The sequence below is a fragment of the Cokeromyces recurvatus genome, assembly GCF_025118155.1.
Source record: "Cokeromyces recurvatus strain NRRL 2243 chromosome Unknown BX663scaffold_11, whole genome shotgun sequence".
Lineage (NCBI taxonomy): Eukaryota > Fungi > Mucoromycota > Mucoromycetes > Mucorales > Mucoraceae > Cokeromyces > Cokeromyces recurvatus.
This window is the reverse complement of record NW_026251397.1, coordinates 162,141-184,031: the sequence shown is the minus strand read 5'-3', so window position 1 is coordinate 184,031 and position 21,891 is coordinate 162,141. Positions and strand designations below refer to the sequence as shown.

The 21,891-nt window shown below is 31.4% G+C and overlaps 6 protein-coding genes across 6 annotated transcripts; 2 read left to right on the top strand and 4 right to left on the bottom strand.

Moving 5' to 3' along the window:
* Nucleotides 1-269: 269 nt before the first annotated feature.
* BX663DRAFT_507793 (WD40-repeat-containing domain protein) lies at nucleotides 270-2,815 on the top strand. The gene is made up of 5 exons (XM_051527390.1): nucleotides 270-320; nucleotides 392-686; nucleotides 770-2,267; nucleotides 2,328-2,637; nucleotides 2,697-2,815. The coding sequence occupies exons 2-5, from the start codon at nucleotides 651-653 to the stop codon at nucleotides 2,764-2,766; spliced, it is 1,914 nt and encodes a 637-aa protein (XP_051383174.1). The 5' UTR covers nucleotides 270-320; nucleotides 392-650; the 3' UTR covers nucleotides 2,767-2,815.
* A 248-nt stretch (nucleotides 2,816-3,063) lies between these two features.
* On the bottom strand, nucleotides 3,064-6,350 carry BX663DRAFT_471950 (6-phosphofructokinase). The gene is made up of 4 exons (XM_051524165.1): nucleotides 5,967-6,350; nucleotides 5,539-5,845; nucleotides 5,319-5,386; nucleotides 3,064-5,251 (listed from the first exon to the last, which is right to left on the bottom strand). The coding sequence occupies exons 1-4, from the start codon at nucleotides 6,261-6,263 to the stop codon at nucleotides 3,155-3,157; spliced, it is 2,769 nt and encodes a 922-aa protein (XP_051383173.1). The 5' UTR covers nucleotides 6,264-6,350; the 3' UTR covers nucleotides 3,064-3,154.
* A 954-nt stretch (nucleotides 6,351-7,304) lies between these two features.
* BX663DRAFT_542691 (uncharacterized protein) lies at nucleotides 7,305-9,622 on the bottom strand. The gene is made up of 5 exons (XM_051530822.1): nucleotides 9,205-9,622; nucleotides 8,869-9,134; nucleotides 8,444-8,806; nucleotides 7,574-8,328; nucleotides 7,305-7,511 (listed from the first exon to the last, which is right to left on the bottom strand). The coding sequence occupies exons 1-5, from the start codon at nucleotides 9,555-9,557 to the stop codon at nucleotides 7,479-7,481; spliced, it is 1,770 nt and encodes a 589-aa protein (XP_051383172.1). The 5' UTR covers nucleotides 9,558-9,622; the 3' UTR covers nucleotides 7,305-7,478.
* A 585-nt stretch (nucleotides 9,623-10,207) lies between these two features.
* On the bottom strand, nucleotides 10,208-14,128 carry BX663DRAFT_433615 (PMCA-type calcium-translocating P-type ATPase; the record flags this gene model as incomplete). Its single annotated transcript, XM_051523006.1, has 5 exons — nucleotides 10,208-10,637; nucleotides 10,729-12,409; nucleotides 12,497-13,175; nucleotides 13,274-13,504; nucleotides 13,574-14,128. The coding sequence occupies 5 exons, from the start codon at nucleotides 14,126-14,128 to the stop codon at nucleotides 10,208-10,210; spliced, it is 3,576 nt and encodes a 1,191-aa protein (XP_051383171.1).
* Nucleotides 14,129-15,322: 1,194 nt separating this feature from the next.
* Nucleotides 15,323-16,238, top strand: BX663DRAFT_507782 (uncharacterized protein). The gene is made up of 4 exons (XM_051527389.1): nucleotides 15,323-15,393; nucleotides 15,492-15,636; nucleotides 15,712-15,941; nucleotides 16,004-16,238. The coding sequence occupies exons 1-4, from the start codon at nucleotides 15,382-15,384 to the stop codon at nucleotides 16,091-16,093; spliced, it is 477 nt and encodes a 158-aa protein (XP_051383170.1). The 5' UTR covers nucleotides 15,323-15,381; the 3' UTR covers nucleotides 16,094-16,238.
* A 1,755-nt stretch (nucleotides 16,239-17,993) lies between these two features.
* On the bottom strand, nucleotides 17,994-21,870 carry BX663DRAFT_507770 (uncharacterized protein). The gene is made up of 14 exons (XM_051527388.1): nucleotides 21,624-21,870; nucleotides 21,420-21,517; nucleotides 20,788-21,330; nucleotides 20,607-20,722; nucleotides 20,072-20,497; nucleotides 19,978-20,008; nucleotides 19,810-19,878; nucleotides 19,466-19,746; nucleotides 19,296-19,404; nucleotides 19,142-19,216; nucleotides 18,988-19,072; nucleotides 18,693-18,921; nucleotides 18,402-18,643; nucleotides 17,994-18,339 (listed from the first exon to the last, which is right to left on the bottom strand). The coding sequence occupies exons 1-14, from the start codon at nucleotides 21,853-21,855 to the stop codon at nucleotides 18,089-18,091; spliced, it is 2,787 nt and encodes a 928-aa protein (XP_051383169.1). The 5' UTR covers nucleotides 21,856-21,870; the 3' UTR covers nucleotides 17,994-18,088.
* Between the last annotated feature and the right edge of the window lie 21 nt (nucleotides 21,871-21,891).

Genomic DNA, 21,891 nt, shown 5'->3' with positions numbered 1-21,891 from the left:
CTCTCTCTCCCCACACATACACATACACACAAACCCAAGCCTGGACAAGAAAAAAAAAAACTCTTGGACTGATTCTCGCCTCCTCCGTACAGCTAAACGTTTTAGTTAGAAAATTTTTCTATGTTTACTTTTTTTTCTTCTTGGTCTTTACTTTAATTATCATATTTAAAAAAGAACTCCCTACATGCACCCCATTCCATAATCTCCAAAAAATGTAATTCAATTGTTCGAAATAATAAATCTTTTACAAACCATTTTCTTTCTTTTGCTCATATATTCCTCCATTTCTCTTTATCTTGCTCTAATATAGGTTCTAGTTACTAATTTAAAGTGTTGTCAATTCCTTTTTATTTATTTCAATCATGAGGAGTACACCAGGTGTACCGTTTACAATATCTGAACTTCAACTATCTTCTCCATTGTCCTCACCCAATCAACAAAATAATACCCAAATAAATACTCCAATTGCAAATGATATTCATAATAATTCAACTTTAAATTCTGCATCTATTTCAACTTCTACCATCAATAACAATACCATTACCTTATCACCTTTACTTTTTGAGTCATCTACTAACACCTTAAATCCTGAATTATACCCTTTAGCTAACTTAGAGACTCCTAATGAATTAAAAAAATTTACATTTAATATGAATGGAAAAACTGTTTTATTCGAAGAAATTCATGTAAGCAAAAAGAAAAAAATATTTATCTTCATACGCATTGGTTAACCTTTCTTTTCTTTCCGATATATATATATATATAAAAGTCGACTTCGGCCAGAAAACGATCTGCTTCAAATTGGGATGACGAAAGAAGCTATAAACGTACTGAATTGTCAAACAATGAAGAATTAATGGAATTAAATAACAACAATGATAATGATAGCCTTACTGATAGTATTAATGCAAATACTTTACAATCGCCTTCTATAACTACTTCTAATTCTTTTACACCAGGGCCTTCTTATCCAACTTCTGAGGCAGCGGCAGATATTATACCTGATAGTCCTAATTCCGCTCTACCATCTCCTGTCTCAGATCTTGATCCTAATGAGTCTTGGTCGCCTTCAATTCCAGATAATCAAGATGAGACAGAAGAATCACAGTTAATAACAACAAATAACAATCTAGATTTAACAGAACCTTCTGCTTTTATTGAACTATTTGAAGAACTTCCAGCTAAGGTTCAAACATATTTTATGTTCCAGTTATTAAAGAGATCTCCCCTTGAAGCTCTTCGTATAGCTAATGAAACTATTTTAAAAGCTCTTAAAAAGGATATCCTAATCAATTTACCTATTTCTATTGCGCATAAAATTTTGGGTTATTTAGATGTTCATACTCTATGTCGTGCAACTGCAGTAAGTCGAAGATGGAATGAACTAATTGAAAATGCTTCCGAAGTCTGGGAATTAAAAATGATGGAATCTAACTTTAAACCAACCCCAAAAGAGCAAGATGTAGACTATAAAGAAATTGTTCGTCGACATACTATCATGCGTCACAATTGGAAACTAAATCTGCATCACAAAATGTTACTGGATGGACATGAAGATGATTTGGTTACCTGTCTTCAATTTGATGATGATAAGATTATTACAGGTTCTGATGATCACAGTATTAATATTTATGACATCACAACTGGTGAATTAAGACGTGTGTTACGAGGTCATGATGGTGGTGTATGGGCACTTCAGTATGTTGGTAATACCTTAGTAACAGGCTCTATTGATCGTACTGTACGTGTATGGGATATTGAGCGAGGCATTTGTCGTTACATCTTAAGAGGACATTCCAGTACTGTGCGTTGTCTAAAAATTGTAATGCCGTCAAAAATTGTCCACCCTGATGGTTCAATGACAATAGAGCCTAGTGAACCCATCATCATCAGTGGTTCAAGGGATATGACAATTCGGGTTTGGAGGCTTCCAGACCTTGAGCACGAGCCTAATATACCTTTATCAACCTGTTTAGAAGATGATATAATTTCAAGACGATTTTTAAAATTTAGATTGGCTGAGCATGAACACTCCGTACGTGATTTAGCTGTTTATGGCAATACATTAGTTAGTGGAAGCTACGATAATAATGTTATTGTTTGGAATTTACATACGGGTAGGAAGGTACATGTTTTAAAGGGACATACCATGAAAGTGTATTGCGTATCTATCGATGAAAAACGTAGACATTGTATAAGTGGAAGCTTAGATGCATCTGTTCGAATATGGGGGTTGGATGATGGTGAATGTAAATTTGTATTACAAGGTATATAAATGCTTTATAAACATTTTAATGCATTATCATGTTAATAATATATAAATATAGGTCATGCTATCTTAGTGGGGTTAATAGGATTAGCAGATGATTATCTAGTTAGTGCTGCAGCAGATTCAACTTTAAGGATTTGGAATCCTGATAATGGTGAAAGGCTTCGTATTTTAGCTGGAGATCAAGGGCATCCAGGCCCAATTACTTCTTTCCAGCATGATAAATACAAAGTTATATCAGGATCAGAAGGCGGCGTCAAGATGTGGAATACACAAACAGGTGAACTTATGTATAACTTGATTGAAGATGTAGCTGGTGTTTGGCGAGTTTGCTTTGATGAAAGAAGATGCATAGCAGCTGTTAAAAAGTAAGTTTTTTTTTTTCATTTTATTATATATGTATTAATTTGAATTTATTTATTATTAGTGAACATAAAACGCAACTAATTGTACTTGATTTTGGTATTCATAATTTAGAAAGAGAATATAATACTTGATTTTACTTTTTGTTTATAAATTAAATCTTTTTTTTTTTTTTTCGGGTAATTAATTTATAATCCATTAAGAATAAATTACTGTACAGAAACATCATATACATACAATTAGTCTTTTAGATGTTATTTATAGATACATACTTTCAAGTCTATGAGTTATATAAGAATACATAAATGATAATAATGTGCTTTATTTAATAAAATATAAAAATATAAGAATGAATTTGTAGATATTAAAAAAAAGAGGAAAAGTAAAATGCCATCTGCGTAAAAAAAAAAAAAAAAAAAAAAATATATAGCGTAAAAGTTAAAAATAAACGCAATGTCTATGAGATTAAATGAATAAAATGAAGTTGGAAAAAAAAAAAAAGGAAAAGAGAGGAAATTAAATTTAGTCAAAGTGACCACGACCAGCCAAAAGGTCAATAACCTCTCTGTGACCGAACCACCAGGCGTTACGAGGCTTACGATTCTTCATATCAGTAACGGTCATGAGAGTAGAGACAGGTTCAAAGACAACAGAGTGACCTGAGATACCAGCAACGGTAACAGATTCCTTTACGTTAGTGAGTTCAATAGGAGCAGGAGCACCAGTTTCCTTGGCTTGACAAAGAGCTTCAGTAGTGTGTTGTTCAATGAATTGGATAGCACGCATGGCAAGACGAGTGGCACGAATACGGTCAAGAGGAGAAGGAGTAACACCTTGTTGAATATGACCCAAGACAGCAGTGCGAGAATCGAACATCTCATCTCCTTCTTGCTTAAGAATATTAGAGATGACATCGGTAGTGTAAGTCTTGGAGACATCTTCAGTACGCAAAATAATTCTACCTTCACTCTTGTCAGGATCATCGTGGCTGTACATATCTCTCAAGTGCTTAACATCAGCTTGAAGACGAGAGAGGTTAATACCTTCTTCAGGAATGTAGACAGTCATGGCACCAACAGCAAGACCAGCTTCAACAGCCAAATAACCGGAACGACCACCCATGACTTCAACAACGAAGACACGACGACGGGAAGATTGAGCAGATTGGACAATAGCATCACAAGAGGTAACAATAGCGTTAAGAGAGGTATCAGAACCAAGAGAGTAGTCTGTACCAGGAACGTTGTTAGAGATAGTAGCAGGGATCAAGGTAACGGGGATACGGAGAGAAGGATATTGCTTACGAGCTTCTTCAAGTTTATCAATAGCAACATAGGCTTCGAAACCACCAATAACCAAGAGACCTTGGATATTTTGCTTTTGCATTTGATAAGCAATCATACCCATATCAATATCAACACCAGGGACAGCACGGTTAGTACCCAATTCAGAACCACCAAGAGCAGTCCAACCATCAACAGACATCCAGTTCATTTCGTGAGTGGAACCACGGGCAAGACCAGCGAAACCATTGTAGACAGCAATGGGAGTATGACCACGGTTAAGACAGTAACGAACAGCAGTACGAGTAGCAGCGTTCATACCACCAGCGGGGGCACCAACGTGAACGATGGCAATACGAAGACGTTCGTGTTCGGGTAAGACAATAGAGTTATCATCCAAGATAGTGGTAGCTGTATAGGCTTCATATTCTTCAGCGAATTGAGGATCACGAAGCTCCATAGCACGAGCAAAGTTCTTTTGACCAATAGCTTCAGCGACTTCATGAGTAAGCTTGACAGCCTTCATAAGGGGATAACGAATGATCTTGTTATCAGAGATACCGATCATAGGAGAAGGAGTTTCAGGAGTGGATTCAAGAACGGCATCAACAGCTTCAATGGCTTGAGTAGTAGCCAAGAGACGATCATAGAAAGCAGGTGAACCACCACGTTGAGTGTGACCCAAGATAGTAACACGAGTATCAAGACCAAGACGGTTGGTCAAGATATCCTTAAGGTGATCAGCCTTGATGGGGTTCAAGTTCTTATCAATAGCACCTTCAGCAACAATAACAACAGTCTTTCTCTTACCCAATTGACGATGTCTCTCAACAACAGAACACATCATGGATTCCCAATCATCTTCTTGAGGAGGCTTTTCAGGGATGAAGACAAAGTCAGCACCAGTGGCAATACCAGCTTGAAGAGCCAACCAACCACAGTGACGACCCATAACTTCAATGACGAAAGCACGAGAGTGAGACAAAGCAGTGGTGGAAACAGCATCAACAGCTTCACAAATACGGTGAAGAGAAGTGACAGCACCGATAGTGATATCAGTAGAAGACATATCGTTATCGATAGAACCAACAAGACCAACAATGGTCAAAGTATGGTAAGCATCAGCCTCTTCTTGGGTAATACGGTTGGTGTTCTTGAGTTCATCAACTAATCCAGGCCAGTCAGCACGGAAAAGATCGGCACCAGTTAAAGAACCATCACCACCACAAACAATCAAAGCATTAATACCGTTCTTGACAAGGTTCTCAGCAGCTTGAAGACGACCTTCACGAGTTCTGAAAGGCATACAACGAGCTGTACCAATAGTAGTACCACCCTATAAGAAATGTATATAAATAAAAAAAATTACTTAAATCTATAAAATATAGAATCAATATACTTACGACAGCTAACCAGCCACGAACATCTTTCCAGCTCATCTTTCTCAAGAGGTCACCACCATCAATAAGACCTATTATTAAAAAAAATAACACGTAAATATTCAAACCCAGTCATACAGCAGAGCATATGGTTTTCTCTTGTTCGGTCCCGGAAACGTCCGGAAAATTATTTACCAAACCAATACGGAATGTAAAAAAAATATTTTTTTTTTTTTTACTTTACCTTGGTAACCTTCATAGACAGCAAAGACATCACAACCCTTAGCAATACCATAACGAACAGTAGCACGGACAACAGCGTTCATACCAGGAGCATCACCACCAGAGGTAAGAACAGCGATCTTTTGACGCTTACCGTTGGCAGTAGCAGTTTCAACAGCGGCGGCAGCACTAGTAGCCTTGTCAGCGATAGGTTGGTTAGAGAAAACAATGACATTGTTGAGAGGGTCTAAGGTGTAAAGTTTACTAACTTCACCATTGGTATGATCTTGAACTGTAACATTTAATTCATTCAACTTGGACTTAACAGCCTATAGTGATTTTATATGAATTTAATTAATTATGCTGTCAATTAAAAAAAAAAAATTTTTTTCCCAGATTTTGCTTATCGATCATATCGATATTCTACAGTGTTGTGTAACAAATACTTACATTGATATCTTTGACAGCAAAAACAATAGCAGCTTCTTCTAAAGCCCAATCAACATCAGTAGCAGGCTTACGTTGTGTAATAGCAGAAGCATTCAAGACGAGCTTAATAGTAGCATTAGTGGCATTATTATCTCCAGATACCAACTTCAACCAAGCAGTTCTTTCTTCGGCATGATTCTCCTGACATTTATCTGTAACAGTCTTGAAGCCAACAGCTTCATAGAACTTGAGGGTACGTTCGAAATCTTCACTACTTAATGCGTTAAAAATAACGTGAGAAAGGCCTTGAGAAAGCATTATTATTCCTCTAAAAGAATAAAAAGTGTAAAGAAGAAAAAAAAGAAAGGAGAAAATAAATTTTAATGGAAAAAATTATATAACTAGAAAAAAAAAAAAAAAAAAAAAAACTGAAACTTATCTCATGATATTGTATGATTTTGAAATCAGCGATATACATTTTGAGCCTTTACCTTCTTGAGAGAGCAGCTAAAAGTAATCTCTTCAGTTTTGTTTTTTTACTTAATTTACTTAAAAAAAAAAGAGAGACATAGTTGTACATACATATCATTATAGGTTTTATTTATTTATATATTTTAATGAATGAATTTTATATTTATAATAAAAAAAAAGAAAGTAAGTCTTTAACTATGTCTTTATTTGTTTCGCAGTATTAACAATAAAAAGAATAATTATAAATAATGTTGCCTTTATCCTTTAATATCATTTAAGAAATAAAATACGAACGCGTTTTTGAGTTTTAGGTATAAAAAATTATAAGAATAGAATACAGATGTTATTTTAATCTATAAAGAAAATCTTTATTCAACAAATAATAAGAAAGGTGAAACTTCTTCTCTTTAAAAGTCCACAGGATTTTTTTTTTATCGTTGTAATCATTTTTCACTAATGACAAGTTGATTTGCTCAATGAGACGTTTTTCACCAAAGAAAATTGATATGATCGCGTGACTTTGTTTTTGATTTACCAAATTTAAAAATAACATGTCTGTTAGATAACACTTTTTCTTTTTTTTTCCTTTTTTTATAAAATACACTCATTTTTATAATATACATCAGTATATATTAATTATTACAAGGTTAATAATGTTAAAGAATGATTGTAAACTTATAAGCTTAAATATTAGAATGTATAAAATAATAGTAGATTTTATTCAAAGATAAGATGAACAATAGAAAAAAAAAATCAACTGCCACGTTTTATATTTTATTTACCGAAGAAAGTGCGCTTTAATATACATTTTAAAGTTTGGCATAACATATAAATGTGTACCTGCATTTTTTTTATAGAAGCAAAAATTTTTCGATTAATGTAAAGCATACTTTTATAGAAAAATGATAGTAATCAACTGGTTTTATTTTTTTAAAGAAGTTCTAGCATTAGAATATACATTGAAAAAGTAAGCAAATATATATTATATATGTATATTGATACGAATACACATCTTCATTATTTTTAGTCATGAATAAAAAAAAAATCTCTGTATAAACTTGGCTAAGAACTACATGAACATCTCATATCTTTTTTCTATAAAAAATAAATAAATAAATGAATAACTTACAATTAAATAATCAGACTAATCTACTTACTGGTACAGATTTATTAATCCATTCTTCTACTTCTTTATCTTTATAATAATCTTTGAAAGGATTATTACAGGCTTCAAGACAGATGTTTAAAATTCTTGTGGCTTCCTTTTCATTTTCAGTATCAAATGCCTCAATAACTTCTTCAGCTATGGAGTTTCGAAATATGAATCTAGGGTTGATGGAATCCATACGCTTTTTACGCTCTATATCGGTCAGTTTATCTTTTAATAAACGATGACGATATAGACTTAACCATGGCTTTAATGCTTCTTTACTAGCTTCTAACTGCTCTTCTTCTTCTGTGATAATTTCAAGCCATTCATCCAAAGCTTTTTGAGTATCTGTATCTTCACCTTCAACTGTTATTTTGTAATTACTTAATGATCTATAAAAGCGATGGTAATCAATGTGATAGGCTGTTAACCAATCCAATAATGGGATAACCACATCATCCATATCACTTTGTTTATCACCATTTTCTAAAAGACCAATCTTACTCCTCATCTTTTTCAATAAATGATCCATAAAGTATTCTTTAAATTCCTTATTCAAGAGTTCCTGAACAAATATCTTCCCTTTATCTCGATACTGTTCTAATATTTTTTCATCAGTCACTCCTTCTTTTGTTTCGTTATCAGCGTCAGGAAAGACAATAGAGTCCACTTTTTCACCAGCACCAATCAATTCAAATAAAGGTACACTTAATTTAATCAAATTAAATATGCATACAGAGGGTTGACGATGAAATGCATAACCTATTTCGTACAAATAAAAAAAAAAAAAAAAAAGAAAAAAAAAAAGAAGAAGAGGAGAAGAGTCAATCTATTTGGAATATACATAAATATATATATGTACATGCTTATAACATACGTCCTGTACTATCTGAATGGTTACAGATGTAAGATGGGTCATAGTAATCCATAATTTGAAATGGACCATAATCCATAGTTAAACCTAATATTGACATATTATCTGTATTCATGACACCATGATTAAAACCTATAGCTTGCCACTCTGCTACCATTTGTGCTGTATTCCTTGTAACTGTTCTAAAAAATCTTGCATATTTATTACCAGAACCATTATTTTCATCCTTTACGACTTCATCAATAGCATAGTCCGCTAAGCGACGCACATTTTCCATGTCATTTCGAGAATAGAATATTTCAAAATTACCAAAACGTAACCAAGAAGGCGCCATACGAGTAACAATAGCACCTCTTTCTGGTTGACCTATGAATAATTGTTATGAGTTAAAATTCAATTTATATATCTATTAAAGCAAAATATTTTACCTTGTTTAGGCCCATCATCTCTATACACATCTCTTGATGTTCCTATCAAACAAAGTGCTCGTGTCGTTGGGATGTTTAAAGCATTCATATATTCTGATATTAAAAATTCTCGTATACTTGATCGTAATACCGCATAACCATCTCCAAAACGTGAATACGGTGTTCGACCAGCACCTTTTAACTGTAACTCCCAAGATTCTCCTTTAGAATTAACTGTTTCAAACAATGATACGGCTCTCCCATCACCTAATTGACCTGCAAAATAGCTTAAAACTTATGAGCATGTTATTTTGTATGATAATACTTGAATATTATTATATGCATCTAATTAATTACCCGAATTGATGGCCTGCATAGCAAAGTGACCAAGGCTGAGTATTCGGCAAAATTTTATTTCCGGAAAAGATTGAAACAAAGTCTTCACTGTTCTTTGTAATCTCATCAAGATCTAAATCTAATGTTTGACAAGCTGATTTTGATATAGCTAATAGTGTCGGATCAGGGGCACTCTCTGGATAGACAAGAGAATAAGCAGCTTTATGAACAGGACGTGGAGTTCTCATAAAGTTATTTTGTTCAAGCTTTGATAATTTGGCTGTATAAATGTCACAAGGTAATGACTTTGTAAATTTAGTTGGAATAGAGGGTAACGATTCTATAGAACGAGTAACCATTTTACTAATACTCATTATTTGTTTTAACAATCAAAGAATAATATGTAAAAAGAAAGAGGGAGTATGAGAGATTATGATTATTTGACGTATTTTTTTTTTTTTTTTTTTTTTTTTTTTTTTTTTTTTTTTTTTTTTTTTTAGTGTACAAGATATAGCATATATATTACACCAATCAGATTTACAACATAAAAAATGAAATCATAAAAGAATAAAATATTAGAGTTTACAATCCAAGTAAATGTGAAAAAAAGTATTTATAGGGTTAAAAAATAGTAATAATTCATCATCGATAATTAATCTTAAGAAAAATGTTGCAATGGATAAAAAAAATATTTGTATATATTTTTTTAAATTTAAAATATAATGGTATAGATCACTTGAAATACAGTAAACAAAGCAAGTATTTCTTTTATTATTAAACAGTTATACGAGCATACATTATAATGTTTATGTTATCATATATAATAACTTAATTTGAAAAATATACTGTCTTCTTCTGATATCTTAAATGTCTAAAGGGAAGGTAATTTCCTAGGAGGAAAAAAGAAAAGAATTCGAAGAGTATGCAGAAAGATAAAAGCAAATGAATTAGTTTATAGAATAAAGGAGTATAACAGAAGAAAAAAAAAAAAGAGGGGGAGGGGAGAGAGATGTAAAGGAGAATATTACTCGAGATTACGAATAGTATCATTTCCAAATGATTGATTATCATTATGCTTAGAAGATCGAGAAGCCATAGTATTAGTTCTTTCATTAGGATCCCATGGCATACGTTCATTTCCTGCAACATAAACCGATGGAATTGTATTTGTATTACCTCCTAAGTATCTATCTCGAGTAACAGGGTTTAAAAATAAAAAGCCAAAGATATCATCGGGAATAAGACGAATGATAACACCTATAGGTAAAGATAATAAACCAATTACAATGGCAATACACCAATTAACACCATTAAGTGGTACTACTTGAAAAGCTGCACCACCAAATTGAACAATCATAACTTGACCAATAATACAAATAAAGAAAATTACGATAAAGAACTTATTTGCCAAAATATTTGAGAATACATTAAGTTTGCTGTCAATTCTTCTACAACTGTTTACATATAAATAATGAAATTCATTAGTTAATATATATATATATATATATATATGTATATGATGATCATCATTACTATTACACTTACTTGATTTCATTAAAAATTTGACAAAATACAAAAGTATTAAAGACAACGGTTTGTAATAAAGCACTTTCGGTTGGATAATTAAGAACGTTACTATATAAGAGTATAAGAGTAACAACTAACTGGAAGATAGCTTGTCCAATAATCATCTTCCACATTTTAAATGTAATTAGAGGAGCAGAACGAGGTTCAGGTCTTCTATCCAATACGTCTTCGGTAGGAGGATCAGTAGCTAAAGCAAGTGCAGCAAAGGTATCCATAATCAAGTTAACCCACAAAAGTTGAACCGCAGTTAAGACAGATTTTTGTTCTGGACTTGCAACAGCTGAAATAAAAGTTAGGATGACAGCGACAATGTTGACTGTAATTTGAAATTCTAAAAATTTTTTCACAGAGTCGTTTACACAACGGCCCCACATGATAGCCTTGACAATACTTGAAAAATTGTCATCCATTAGAATAATACTAGATGCTTCCTTAGCTACCTCTGTACCAGCAATACCCATAGAGAAGCCCACATCAGCCATCTTCAAAGCAGGTCCATCATTTGTACCATCGCCAGTGACAGCGACAATGTCGCCTAGCTCACGAAGTCGACTAACAAGAATACGTTTATCTTCTGGACTTGAACGAGCTAAAACTTGAAGCCGAGGTAGAATATTATCCATCTCTGATAACGGGAGTTTACGAAAAGTAGGACCTTCCATCACGATACCACCAGGAGTATAGATACCACACTGTTTAGCAATGGATTTTGCGGTAACAACATTATCACCTGTCACCATACGCACGAATACACCTGCACGTTGACAAGCTTGTACTGCTTCAGGAACACCTTCTCGAAGAGGATCTTCAATACCAACAACACCAAGAAAAGTTAAACCTTTATCTTCAACAAGATTTTCATAAGGTACATCATCATCTACATTCTTACTAGGACCCTTAGGTGGCCATTGTTCAAAGTCACGATAGGCAATGCTAATAGTTCTTAGACTACGAGTAGCATAACTTTGAATGATACGTTCAATTCTATCTTTATCATCTTCAGTTAAATCACGAGAGCTAGCCCCTTGATAGTCATCATTCCCATGGTTGCTATCTTTGTTTGTTAATTTTTGAAGGGTTAATATAGAAGAGCAAAGTCCCAAGATGATTTCAGATGCACCCTTTATATGTACTCGGTACATCACTTTCCCAGATTGAGTAGTATGTGGGATTTGCAACACTGTTGCCATTGCCTTCCTCTCTGAACTAAAAGGATATACCTGTTCAATAGGCCATCGTGAACGAAGGACATCATAATGCTCAGCTTTGGTATCACGAGAAAATTGCAAGAGGGCTGTCTCGGTTTTATTTCCTATAAAACAAGGCTCTCCTTTTTCATTTTCTCCTTCAAACGCAGTAGAATTGACAGCAATGGATTGATTTATGATATTAAGCACTTCCTTGGGTGCGGCACTAGACACGTTTTTGATATCAATTAAATCGGACCGAGATGAAGGTGGGTTCTTTATGAATCGAAAAGAAGACCCAAAGGTTCCTGCAACCACAGTCATTTTATTTTGTGTCAATGTGCCTGTTTTATCCGAACATACTGTAGTAGCATTTCCCATTGTCTCACATGCGGCCAATACACGAACCAGGTTGTTATCTTTCAGCATTCGTTGAGTTGCATAAGCAAGAGCTAAAAAAAAAAAAAAAAAAAAAAAGTAATGCTTAATAAGTAGATCATTAACCCTAATTTTCTATTTGCGAAATAAAAAAAAATTACCAAGTGTAACAGCCAAAGGCAAGCCTTCAGGAACAGCCACAACAACAATTGTGACAACGACAATTAAAATTTTCATTATATCCATAACAATTTCAGTTGGCTGGTCAGGAACACCATATCTCCAACTGGCAAAGTAACGTATAAGCAAAACAATCAACATTAATAAACCAGCAGCAGACCCCAATTTAGCAATTAGTTCAGCTAAAGCATTTAATTTCTCTTGTAAAGGTGTACTTTCAGGCTCAGAACGAAGCGCCATCATTGTACGGCCATAATATGAGTTTTCACCAATACCAGTTACAAGATAACTACAAATACCTTCTAACACTTTAGAACCCGAGATAATGAATGGATCTGAATTCGATCTGTGCTCTACAATAGGGTCTGATGGATTTGACTTATGAGCATCTTCAGATGAAGAAGAGGATCCAGGAGTAAGATCACGAGTTCGCTTTTCATCTTCTTTAACTTGCATCATTGCTAAGCGCTCACATACTTGCCAGGGTTGCTTACGAACAGCATCCGATTCTCCTGTAGCAGCAGACTCATCGCATTTAAGATTATGCCCTTCAATAAATATACCATCAGTAGGAACAATATCACCAGGCTCCAGATGAAGAATATCTCCTACTTGAATATCATGAATAGAAATCATGATAATAGTAGAATTACGAGTAGCCTTTAATAATAAATGGATTTATATGATTAGGTTATTACAACATATATATATATATATATATATATATATATATATATTATAATTTTTTCTTTAATTACCTTGACAGCACGATTTTCTTTTTTAGCATTAAGTTTACGGAATTGTTTTTCTTTCTGATAGTCATTAATACTACCAACCAGAATAACAAGCAAAATAGCAACAATAATAGCAACGCCTTCAACCCATTTTACGCCAGGAATACGATTTCCAAATGTATCATATTCTGGAACAGCGATATCTTCATACAGACCTACGCCTAAAGATACTACAGCAGCAACAGCTAAAAGGATCTGTATAAAGGATTATTTTTAATAAATCAAAGTCAAAAAAAAATTTTTTTTTCCTTTTATTTGTATTACCAAAGTCTTGTCTTGAAAGGCAATCCACATGAGATGAAAAATACTTTTAGATTTAGCATCAGGGAGAGTATTTGTACCAAAAAATTCCTTTCTTTGAGGGAACGCAGCAGTATCTGGTGTTGGTACAGAGATATCGGTTCGATGTGTTAATTGTCTAGCCAATGAATGTAGTGTAGGTGTCCTTTTGCATTCAACTTCTTCAACATAAACAGAATCATCCTTTTCTTTGAATATTTGATTAAGAGTAATATTTTGATGAGGTGACGTGTAAGGGATTAAACCCTTTTGAAGATCACTATGAAGACCACGAGCTACGCCTTCTAATCCACCATATGAACGTAATAAAGGTAAGTTTTTAGGATCCATTAAAGCTGATAGTTGCTCGGGTGTAAAAGCGAAAGGATTAGAGGTATCATTATGAGGTGTAAGATGATCTCGTAAATCGATTTTAACAGCGTCTGTCAAAACCTTTTCATCTAAAACTGTAGATGGATTAGGCGTTACTATTACTGTAGGATCCTCACTAATAACATTAACATGTTGATGATTGACCATTTTAAATATAAATTAATATTTTCTCTCTCTTTTTTTTTTTTTTTTTTTTTTTTTTTTTAAAAAAAAGAAAAAGAAATTTTATTATAGAAGGATAAGAATAGAGAGAGAAATAAAAGAGAAAATGAGTAGGCAAGATAATAAATATAATAAATAGATAATAAATAAATAAAATAGAAAATAAAAAGAGGGATAAAAGGAGAAGAAGGAAATAAATATACATGTATTTATATAAAGTAAATTTGATATATGTATACATATATGTCTTTTCTGTGTATGGCAGAAGTTGGATTATTCAAGGAGTTGCCTCTCTTTCACTCTCTCATTTTTTTTTAAGCTTAACTTAACGGAGTTAAAGGGATGTAAGAAAAAAAAAAGTTTAAGATAATCATTACGCGCGGGGTAATTTACTTAACAGACCTATGTAGAACTTTCCTGCAGAGTAAATCTTCTTATGTTAATGATGAATGCATATGTAAAACAGATGATCTTCAACTTCAATTTCCTTCTTTTTTGTAATTTTTTATTTTTACACATTTTCAACAAGTCTATTGCAAAATAAATGTCAATTATTCATAATTTTACTATTGATATATTTTATATGTACTTTTTTTTATTTTATTTTTTTTATTTTTTTTTTTTTTTTTAATTTTATATACATATTATTTGCATATTTTCAAGTCAATTTATGCATCGTTGTTTAACTCAGCCAATTCTACTGTAACTACTTGTTCTCCAGATACGGAGTGAAGGTATAACAAGAGACCCTTAAAAAAAATTATATTTAGAGAATAACATTATAATAATGATAGCTTCTATTATCCCTTAATTTTTTTTTCCTTTTCTCCTGGATGCAAAATAATAATGAAAATATTAAATCACATAATTCGATGGCAAAACGAATATATTTATAGCTGATACTTAGTACATAGGGGCAATATGAAAAGAGATGTGATAATAAAAAGGTAACCTAAAAGGACTGCTTCTATTATGATATTATTTTTTGCTATATTCATTAATGAAGGTAAATGGATCAAAATAAAATAAATTCGGGAACCCAAAAAAAAAAATATGTATACAAAAAAAGTAAACCATTATTATTGTTTTTCCCAAAATTAGATAATTTACTTAAATGGAAGTTAAATTTATTTTAATTATACCCTACTTTGCAATAATTTGTATTTTCTTCCTTTTCTTCTTGGATTTTTGTTTTTTTTATTTTTTACAGTTATTTACATAAAATAAAAAGAAAAGAAATGGCGCCTTTTGTAAGTTACTTTCTTTAAATAATATTTGTATATCAAACTAAAAGATCCGCAACTGACCCCCCCCATCTCCCTTTTTTTTATTATTATTACAAATTTAGAATAAACGACGTCAGAATTCAAACGTCTTTGCAATGTTTGATAAGGCACAAGTAATGGAATTTAAGGATGCCTTTAGTATTATGGATACAAATGGTGATGGCTTAGTGGATATTAATGATCTTAAAGTAACATTTGAGAGATTAGGTATATATCTGTTATAACGTATAATACACAATAAGAAGCACTTCTGATTCTTTTTTTTTTTTTGTCTTACTAAAGGGCAACCTGCTACTACAGAAGAGATTGAATCTATGATGGGAGATGCTACTGGCCCTATCAATTTCACAGTATTTTTAACATTAATGGCAGAGAAATTAGCTGATACAGATCCGGAAAATACGATACTTAAAGCATTTTCTGTCTTTGATGATAACAGAAATGGGAAAATTAATGCTGATTATTTAAGAGAATGCATGAAAACAATGGGCGATAGATTTACAGATGAAGAGGTACACATATAGTAACTTACTTTATAGTTATATTTATATTTATATTTATACACATATATCAGATTGATATCATGTTTAAAGGTTCAGTTGTTGATGAAGAGGGCAATTTCAACTATAGAGATTTTGTTAGAGTATTAAAACATGGAGAGTAGATTGATATATCATATCCTTTTTTGTAAATAGTATAAAGCACACGTTTTACTCTTAATCAAAATAAATATATACCATTTATAGTTTTCTGTTTTGCTTACACCATTTATAATATAATTATAAGTATAGATAATACGACTTTCCATCGTTCCTTCTTTAAAATCTCTTGATCTGTAATTTTTTTTTTTCTGAGAAAATTCAATTCAAATGGCCATTTATTAGTTTTATACTTTCTAAGAATAATAATTGTAACTGATTCCGTTAAAATCATGCTATGTGTGAGCTAAATTTATATTCTGTCAGCACTACTATTTCTACTAGATTCTATAACTAGATCACACTAATATTACCTGTTATCTATTAATTCATTTTACATTTCTGGGCGTTCCAATATCAAACGAAATATTAGATCCTGTCGATAAGACGACTTAAAAACCAGTATAAGCATATTCTTACTCAGTTGAAGATTGCTAACCAGCTACATATCATTAGATTTATTTCTTTGGATAATCATATCTTTTATTGAATATACCCAATCTTTTTGCTAGTGTCTCAGATAACTACCTAATGGCCAACTCAAGTACCCTACACAGACGTTAACAAAGTAGCATGCTATACATTATCTCGAAATCCGACGTCAACGTCAAGTATCTGATACCATCTGATGATTCGCCCTCTCTCTTTCTTTTTTTTTCTTTTTTTAACCAGCTTTATGTCCATCAACCACGTGCATATTTTAATACATTTTCTTACTTTGCCAGTTATTCGATAAGCCTACATGAACTCGATTACCTTTTTCATCTGAAAAATCCCGCTGTCATAACCAGGATAAAACTTTCTCGATTAGTTCCCTTACCAACTAATTATAACATAGCTACACTATTTTTGCTTTATCCACTTGATCCTAAGGGGAGGGGTTTTAGTAGTAGCCTTTTCTTTTACTGATGATCTAACCCGTTCATCTTCGATATATTGGTTATTATGAATATATTACTCGCTTGAGATTATCATTTAGTATCGAATGTATATCATCTTCTTAATAAGGTTCTACATTTATATAAATGTATATGTATTTGCGTGTATATAAATGGACATTTAATATTTTAAAAATATCCATAGTGACAAAATGATTGACAATATGCATTCTTGTGTACCTATTTCAAGGGTTTCTAGAAGATGATGGATATCATAAATAGGAGATAGTAAATGTTTTTGTTTTGTTTTGTTGTAAAAAGTAGTGCAAAAAAATCTCGGAGGAAGACTATTATTAGGGTAATTTATATATATATCTAACCTTAATTTTGTATTTCCCCTTTAAATACGATACTATTATTTTCTCAACAATATGTATATACATATTAAAGCTATCTTGATTCAATAATAAAGCTTTATTCATTGTAAAGATCAATGGCTGTAATACGAAGAGACATGTAAACACTATTTTGCTCAAGCTATTATTGGCTCACATTGAAATATAGAGTTCAATACAGATAAGATATTCAAAGTTCCTAAAAGAAGAGATTTAGTCAAATAAGATCAACAAGCAGCTCGATACTAGGTATAAAAAAAAAAGATAGATTAAACTCAAAGATAAAATTTAGTTCATAATTTTATATCAATAACAAGCGAAACATTGTTTACTATAATGAGAAGTTACATCTAAATGATGCGTACAAGTCTTTCTTTTATATGCTTATTTTACAAAAAATTCTCATTTTTTTTTCCGAGGACTAGATTCATAGAATGAATTATTATTATTATTATTATTATTATTTGAATCTTATGTAAAACTCTCATTTTATTTTTAAAAATGAAAGAAAGTATCCTATACATGGAAACAGTCATTGATGGAAATTGAGCTTACAATAAGGCTCTCTTTAATGATTTATTAAAAAGATTTCTGTCATTTGCTTAGCTTTAAAACTTTAAAAAAAAAACAAATTAGCATAGATTTATTTACTTATTTATATATGCAATATTTAGCGTGTAAACAGCCATTATGGATTAGCTTTATCTGATATCTCTGATATAGCAACAGAAATCATTTTATACCAGCTTGAAAGAAAATCACGTTGCTCCTCTGTTAAATCAGTTTGAAGATATTCATTTAGGGAATTCAATGAACGAAGAAATTCGTTTTGCCTCAAATAAAAGATCCATGATACTTTTGGAACAGAATTGTTTACAAGAAAATCATTTGCAAAGTCAGGGAATAGAAGACATAATTCTAACATAGTTTGATGTTGATCTACAGACAGACAATCAGTAATTAGCTCATACAAATTCCATATAATATATAATATGACTTACTTTGCTTCTCAAGATATTCAAGTAAAGGATTGAAATATTGCTTACCAAACAGATTAATATAATCAATATTCTTCTCTTTCATTTCATCATAAGACAGTTGAGAATTTTGTAATAATTTGATAACAAAGGTAGTACAATTATGGTCCTTTGCAAGTTCGATAGCCAACTCATATTGATTGATTATACACAACCCCTTAAATGCCATTTTACGTAAATTATTATACATTTGTTTGGATAATGGACTAATATTATACTGTTAATTAAAATGCTTTGTGTTGCTTTTAAACTTACTTTTCATTCATTTCTTGTTCCATTTTTAAAGTATTTAATAGTAGTTTAATAGCACCAAATAGTCTTTGCTTTATAATTGATATAGAAGAAGAGTCTGTTATTATACTATTCTCTTGTTTATTATTGTTTTCCGTATAATCCAAATCCATTGGGTCCACAGAATCTTTATGATTCTTTATATCTTTTATAACATTATTGAGTACAGTAGAGAGGATATCACTTAGTTGAGCTATTCACAATAAAATACATTATATCAATATTCTAGATTAGTTAAACATGTATTACTCTAAGGTACCTGAGACCCTTTTCACATTTCTTTTGTCAAGACCATATATAGAGAAGCATTTTTCTTCATAAATATATGTTTTTACTACGACTATCTATAATTAAACAAGTCAATCTAAAGTCATTTTTACATACATACATATATATATATATATAAAGCATACAGTCAGAATATCAAATGTATCTGGAAATGACCTAAAGAATTCAAACTGTTTGAATAAAATCTTTATTTTTAGAATCTACATCATATTTTGAAAGAATGATTAATATAATACATGTATATGTGTATATCAAAAAATAAGAATGAATAAGACTTACATAATTTTTTAAAAATTCTTCAATTTGCAAGTCATCATCTATTATTTTGGTTCCAGTAATTGTTTGAATAATTCCAACTAAATGTTGCTTAAAATGTATATCTAAAATACTTTGTTTTGTTCAAGAGAGTTAGATGTTATCAAGACAGAGACATGTACAATAAAACTCACTGATTCTTAAAATATTCTTTTAATATACAACTTATATAGTAAAGTTCTGTAGTTTTCATCAATTCGTAACGTTCTTTTGAAGTCAGTTGATTATGTAGCATATTATCTTTCAGTACTCCAAAAATCCTCTTTTGAAAGTAATACTTTGCTTCAATGTATAAATCAAAGTCTAAGGTCTTGGGAAGAAAAGGACATATGCCATTTTGAATATCATTTAGTAGAGACATAGTTGCTATTGATATATCTTCTTGTTCAACTCGAAGGGGAAATTGTAGTGGCGACTATTTTATTGTATACATTAAACAGCAAATCATAAACATAATTTAAAAAGTATTAGCTCATACCTTATCTGGCTCTCCAAAAAATACTGCTTGTTCAAGTCTTGATTTAAACACCAAGGTGTCTCTTCTTTCCTAAAAAAAATAAGAGCTCATTAGCAAGAAGAAACTATGACTTTCAACATTGTTAGTATTCTTAATATATATATATATATATGTATGTATAAGGCTTACGATATTCTCCACTAAACTAGCATATATGTTACTATTATTATATTAATTAGTATTATATCTTTTGCAATTAGACTTTGTTCCTATTCTCATCTACCCAGTTAGCCTTGATTCTTGAATCTTTGATATGTTGATTTGAAATTTAAGAAATCCGCTTTTAGCAGTCATTACTAACACCGAATTCAAATCATTTTCTTTTTCATTCATTTCCTCAATCCATAATATAGAATCTTCAGAACGACAAAGTACGATAGATTCTTCAAAGACTGATTTACGATCAAGTGAAACTGCAATAACAGCCCTGTCAAATGCGATAAACGCCATATTTTGAGTTACCAATAACTGAGGTATTTTTTGTCGTAGCGTAGAACGTACATCTGAATAAGGTATTGAAGCTGTATGGTTAACATATATTAAAAACTCGTTATCATTTAGCTCAATGCAAAATTTAATGACAATATACTGAACATAGTTTTTCATTTCGGGCACTGTATAAGAAGCCAGTATTACAACTTCATTATTTCTACAAGATATATACATATATAGAGACAGATACAGATACAGATATAGATATAGATTAATATAGTTATACACATATACATACAGATAGATATATCAAATTATATCTTTACGTTATAATATTCATATTTACTATATCGCACTTTATACTCTCTTTTGAAATTTGTGAAGGTATATGCTTAGCTACATTGTCAATAATATCCAATTCAATTTTTTTTCTAAAGACAAGCTATATCATCGATAAGTAATAGTGTTCCTTTTCTTACAATTGCCTTGATTTTTTTTTTGGTTTACCTCCATTTGATTATATTGTTTATTATATTTCCATATTGAAATATCCTTATTGCTGCAGATATAATATAGATCATTTAATGCACAAATGCTTATTATAGGTCCTGTTTCTATAATAGGTGGCTTATTTTCATTTGACAAGCAATTCATTGATCTTAACTTGACAAAATTTGGAAAATGTAATAGTTCTGTAGTGGTGAATGTACGTTTATAAAGGGTATTCATTTGTATCTGATTCTTCTTGCTATTAACTTTTTGAAATGTTACGACATAAATTTCACCTGTAGACGAGCCGATTACTGCTTGGTCTGCATCCACTAATTTAACAGATGTAATATATTCATTATAATATTTCAAAGGCACTTCAAACTTTATACAGACATTCTTAAAGCAGTCTTGATAGTAGTGAATCTTTCCTAAATTATTAACTGCAATCATTATACTTGTCACATTTAATTTATCAATAAAAATATCAAATAATGAAGATGCAGTTTGCTGAGTTGATAAATCTATCAAGGGCAGCGTTATTGTTGATGATTTTTTAGACTAAACATACATACAAATGCATATATGCATGTATAAAGGTTATAAAGTCTGTAAGCATAAAAATGTATTTTCTTGTCTTCTTATCAAACCTTTAAATCAAACGATTGTATATAAATGTCAAGATGATTATACAAAACAATAACATGTGCATTTAGATTGAAATATGCGCGAATATTTTCATTTGAATCTAAAAAAAAAAAGGGGAGGGAAGGGGAAGGAGAAAGAGAGGAAGAGAAAGGATATCATGTCAAATAAGTCGTAACATTAAAAAATGATTTAATTGTAAATAGTACTAGTATTGATCCAATCTTGAATTTCTGAATGTAGAATGCTATGTTGAGTTATTTCATAGGCATATGTTTTACTAAGGACTGATGGATTAGACCAAGACACAAGATAGTCATCTTTTGACACCATTTTCTCTAGTTCTTCCTCAAATAATACATGCTGTTTACTGATATATTTGTCCTGCAAAATATTTAATACCGATGAAATGCTTAGATCATCTACTTTAGCTGTTGTCATTTTAATAAAACTCAGGACGAAAAAAAAAAAAAAAAA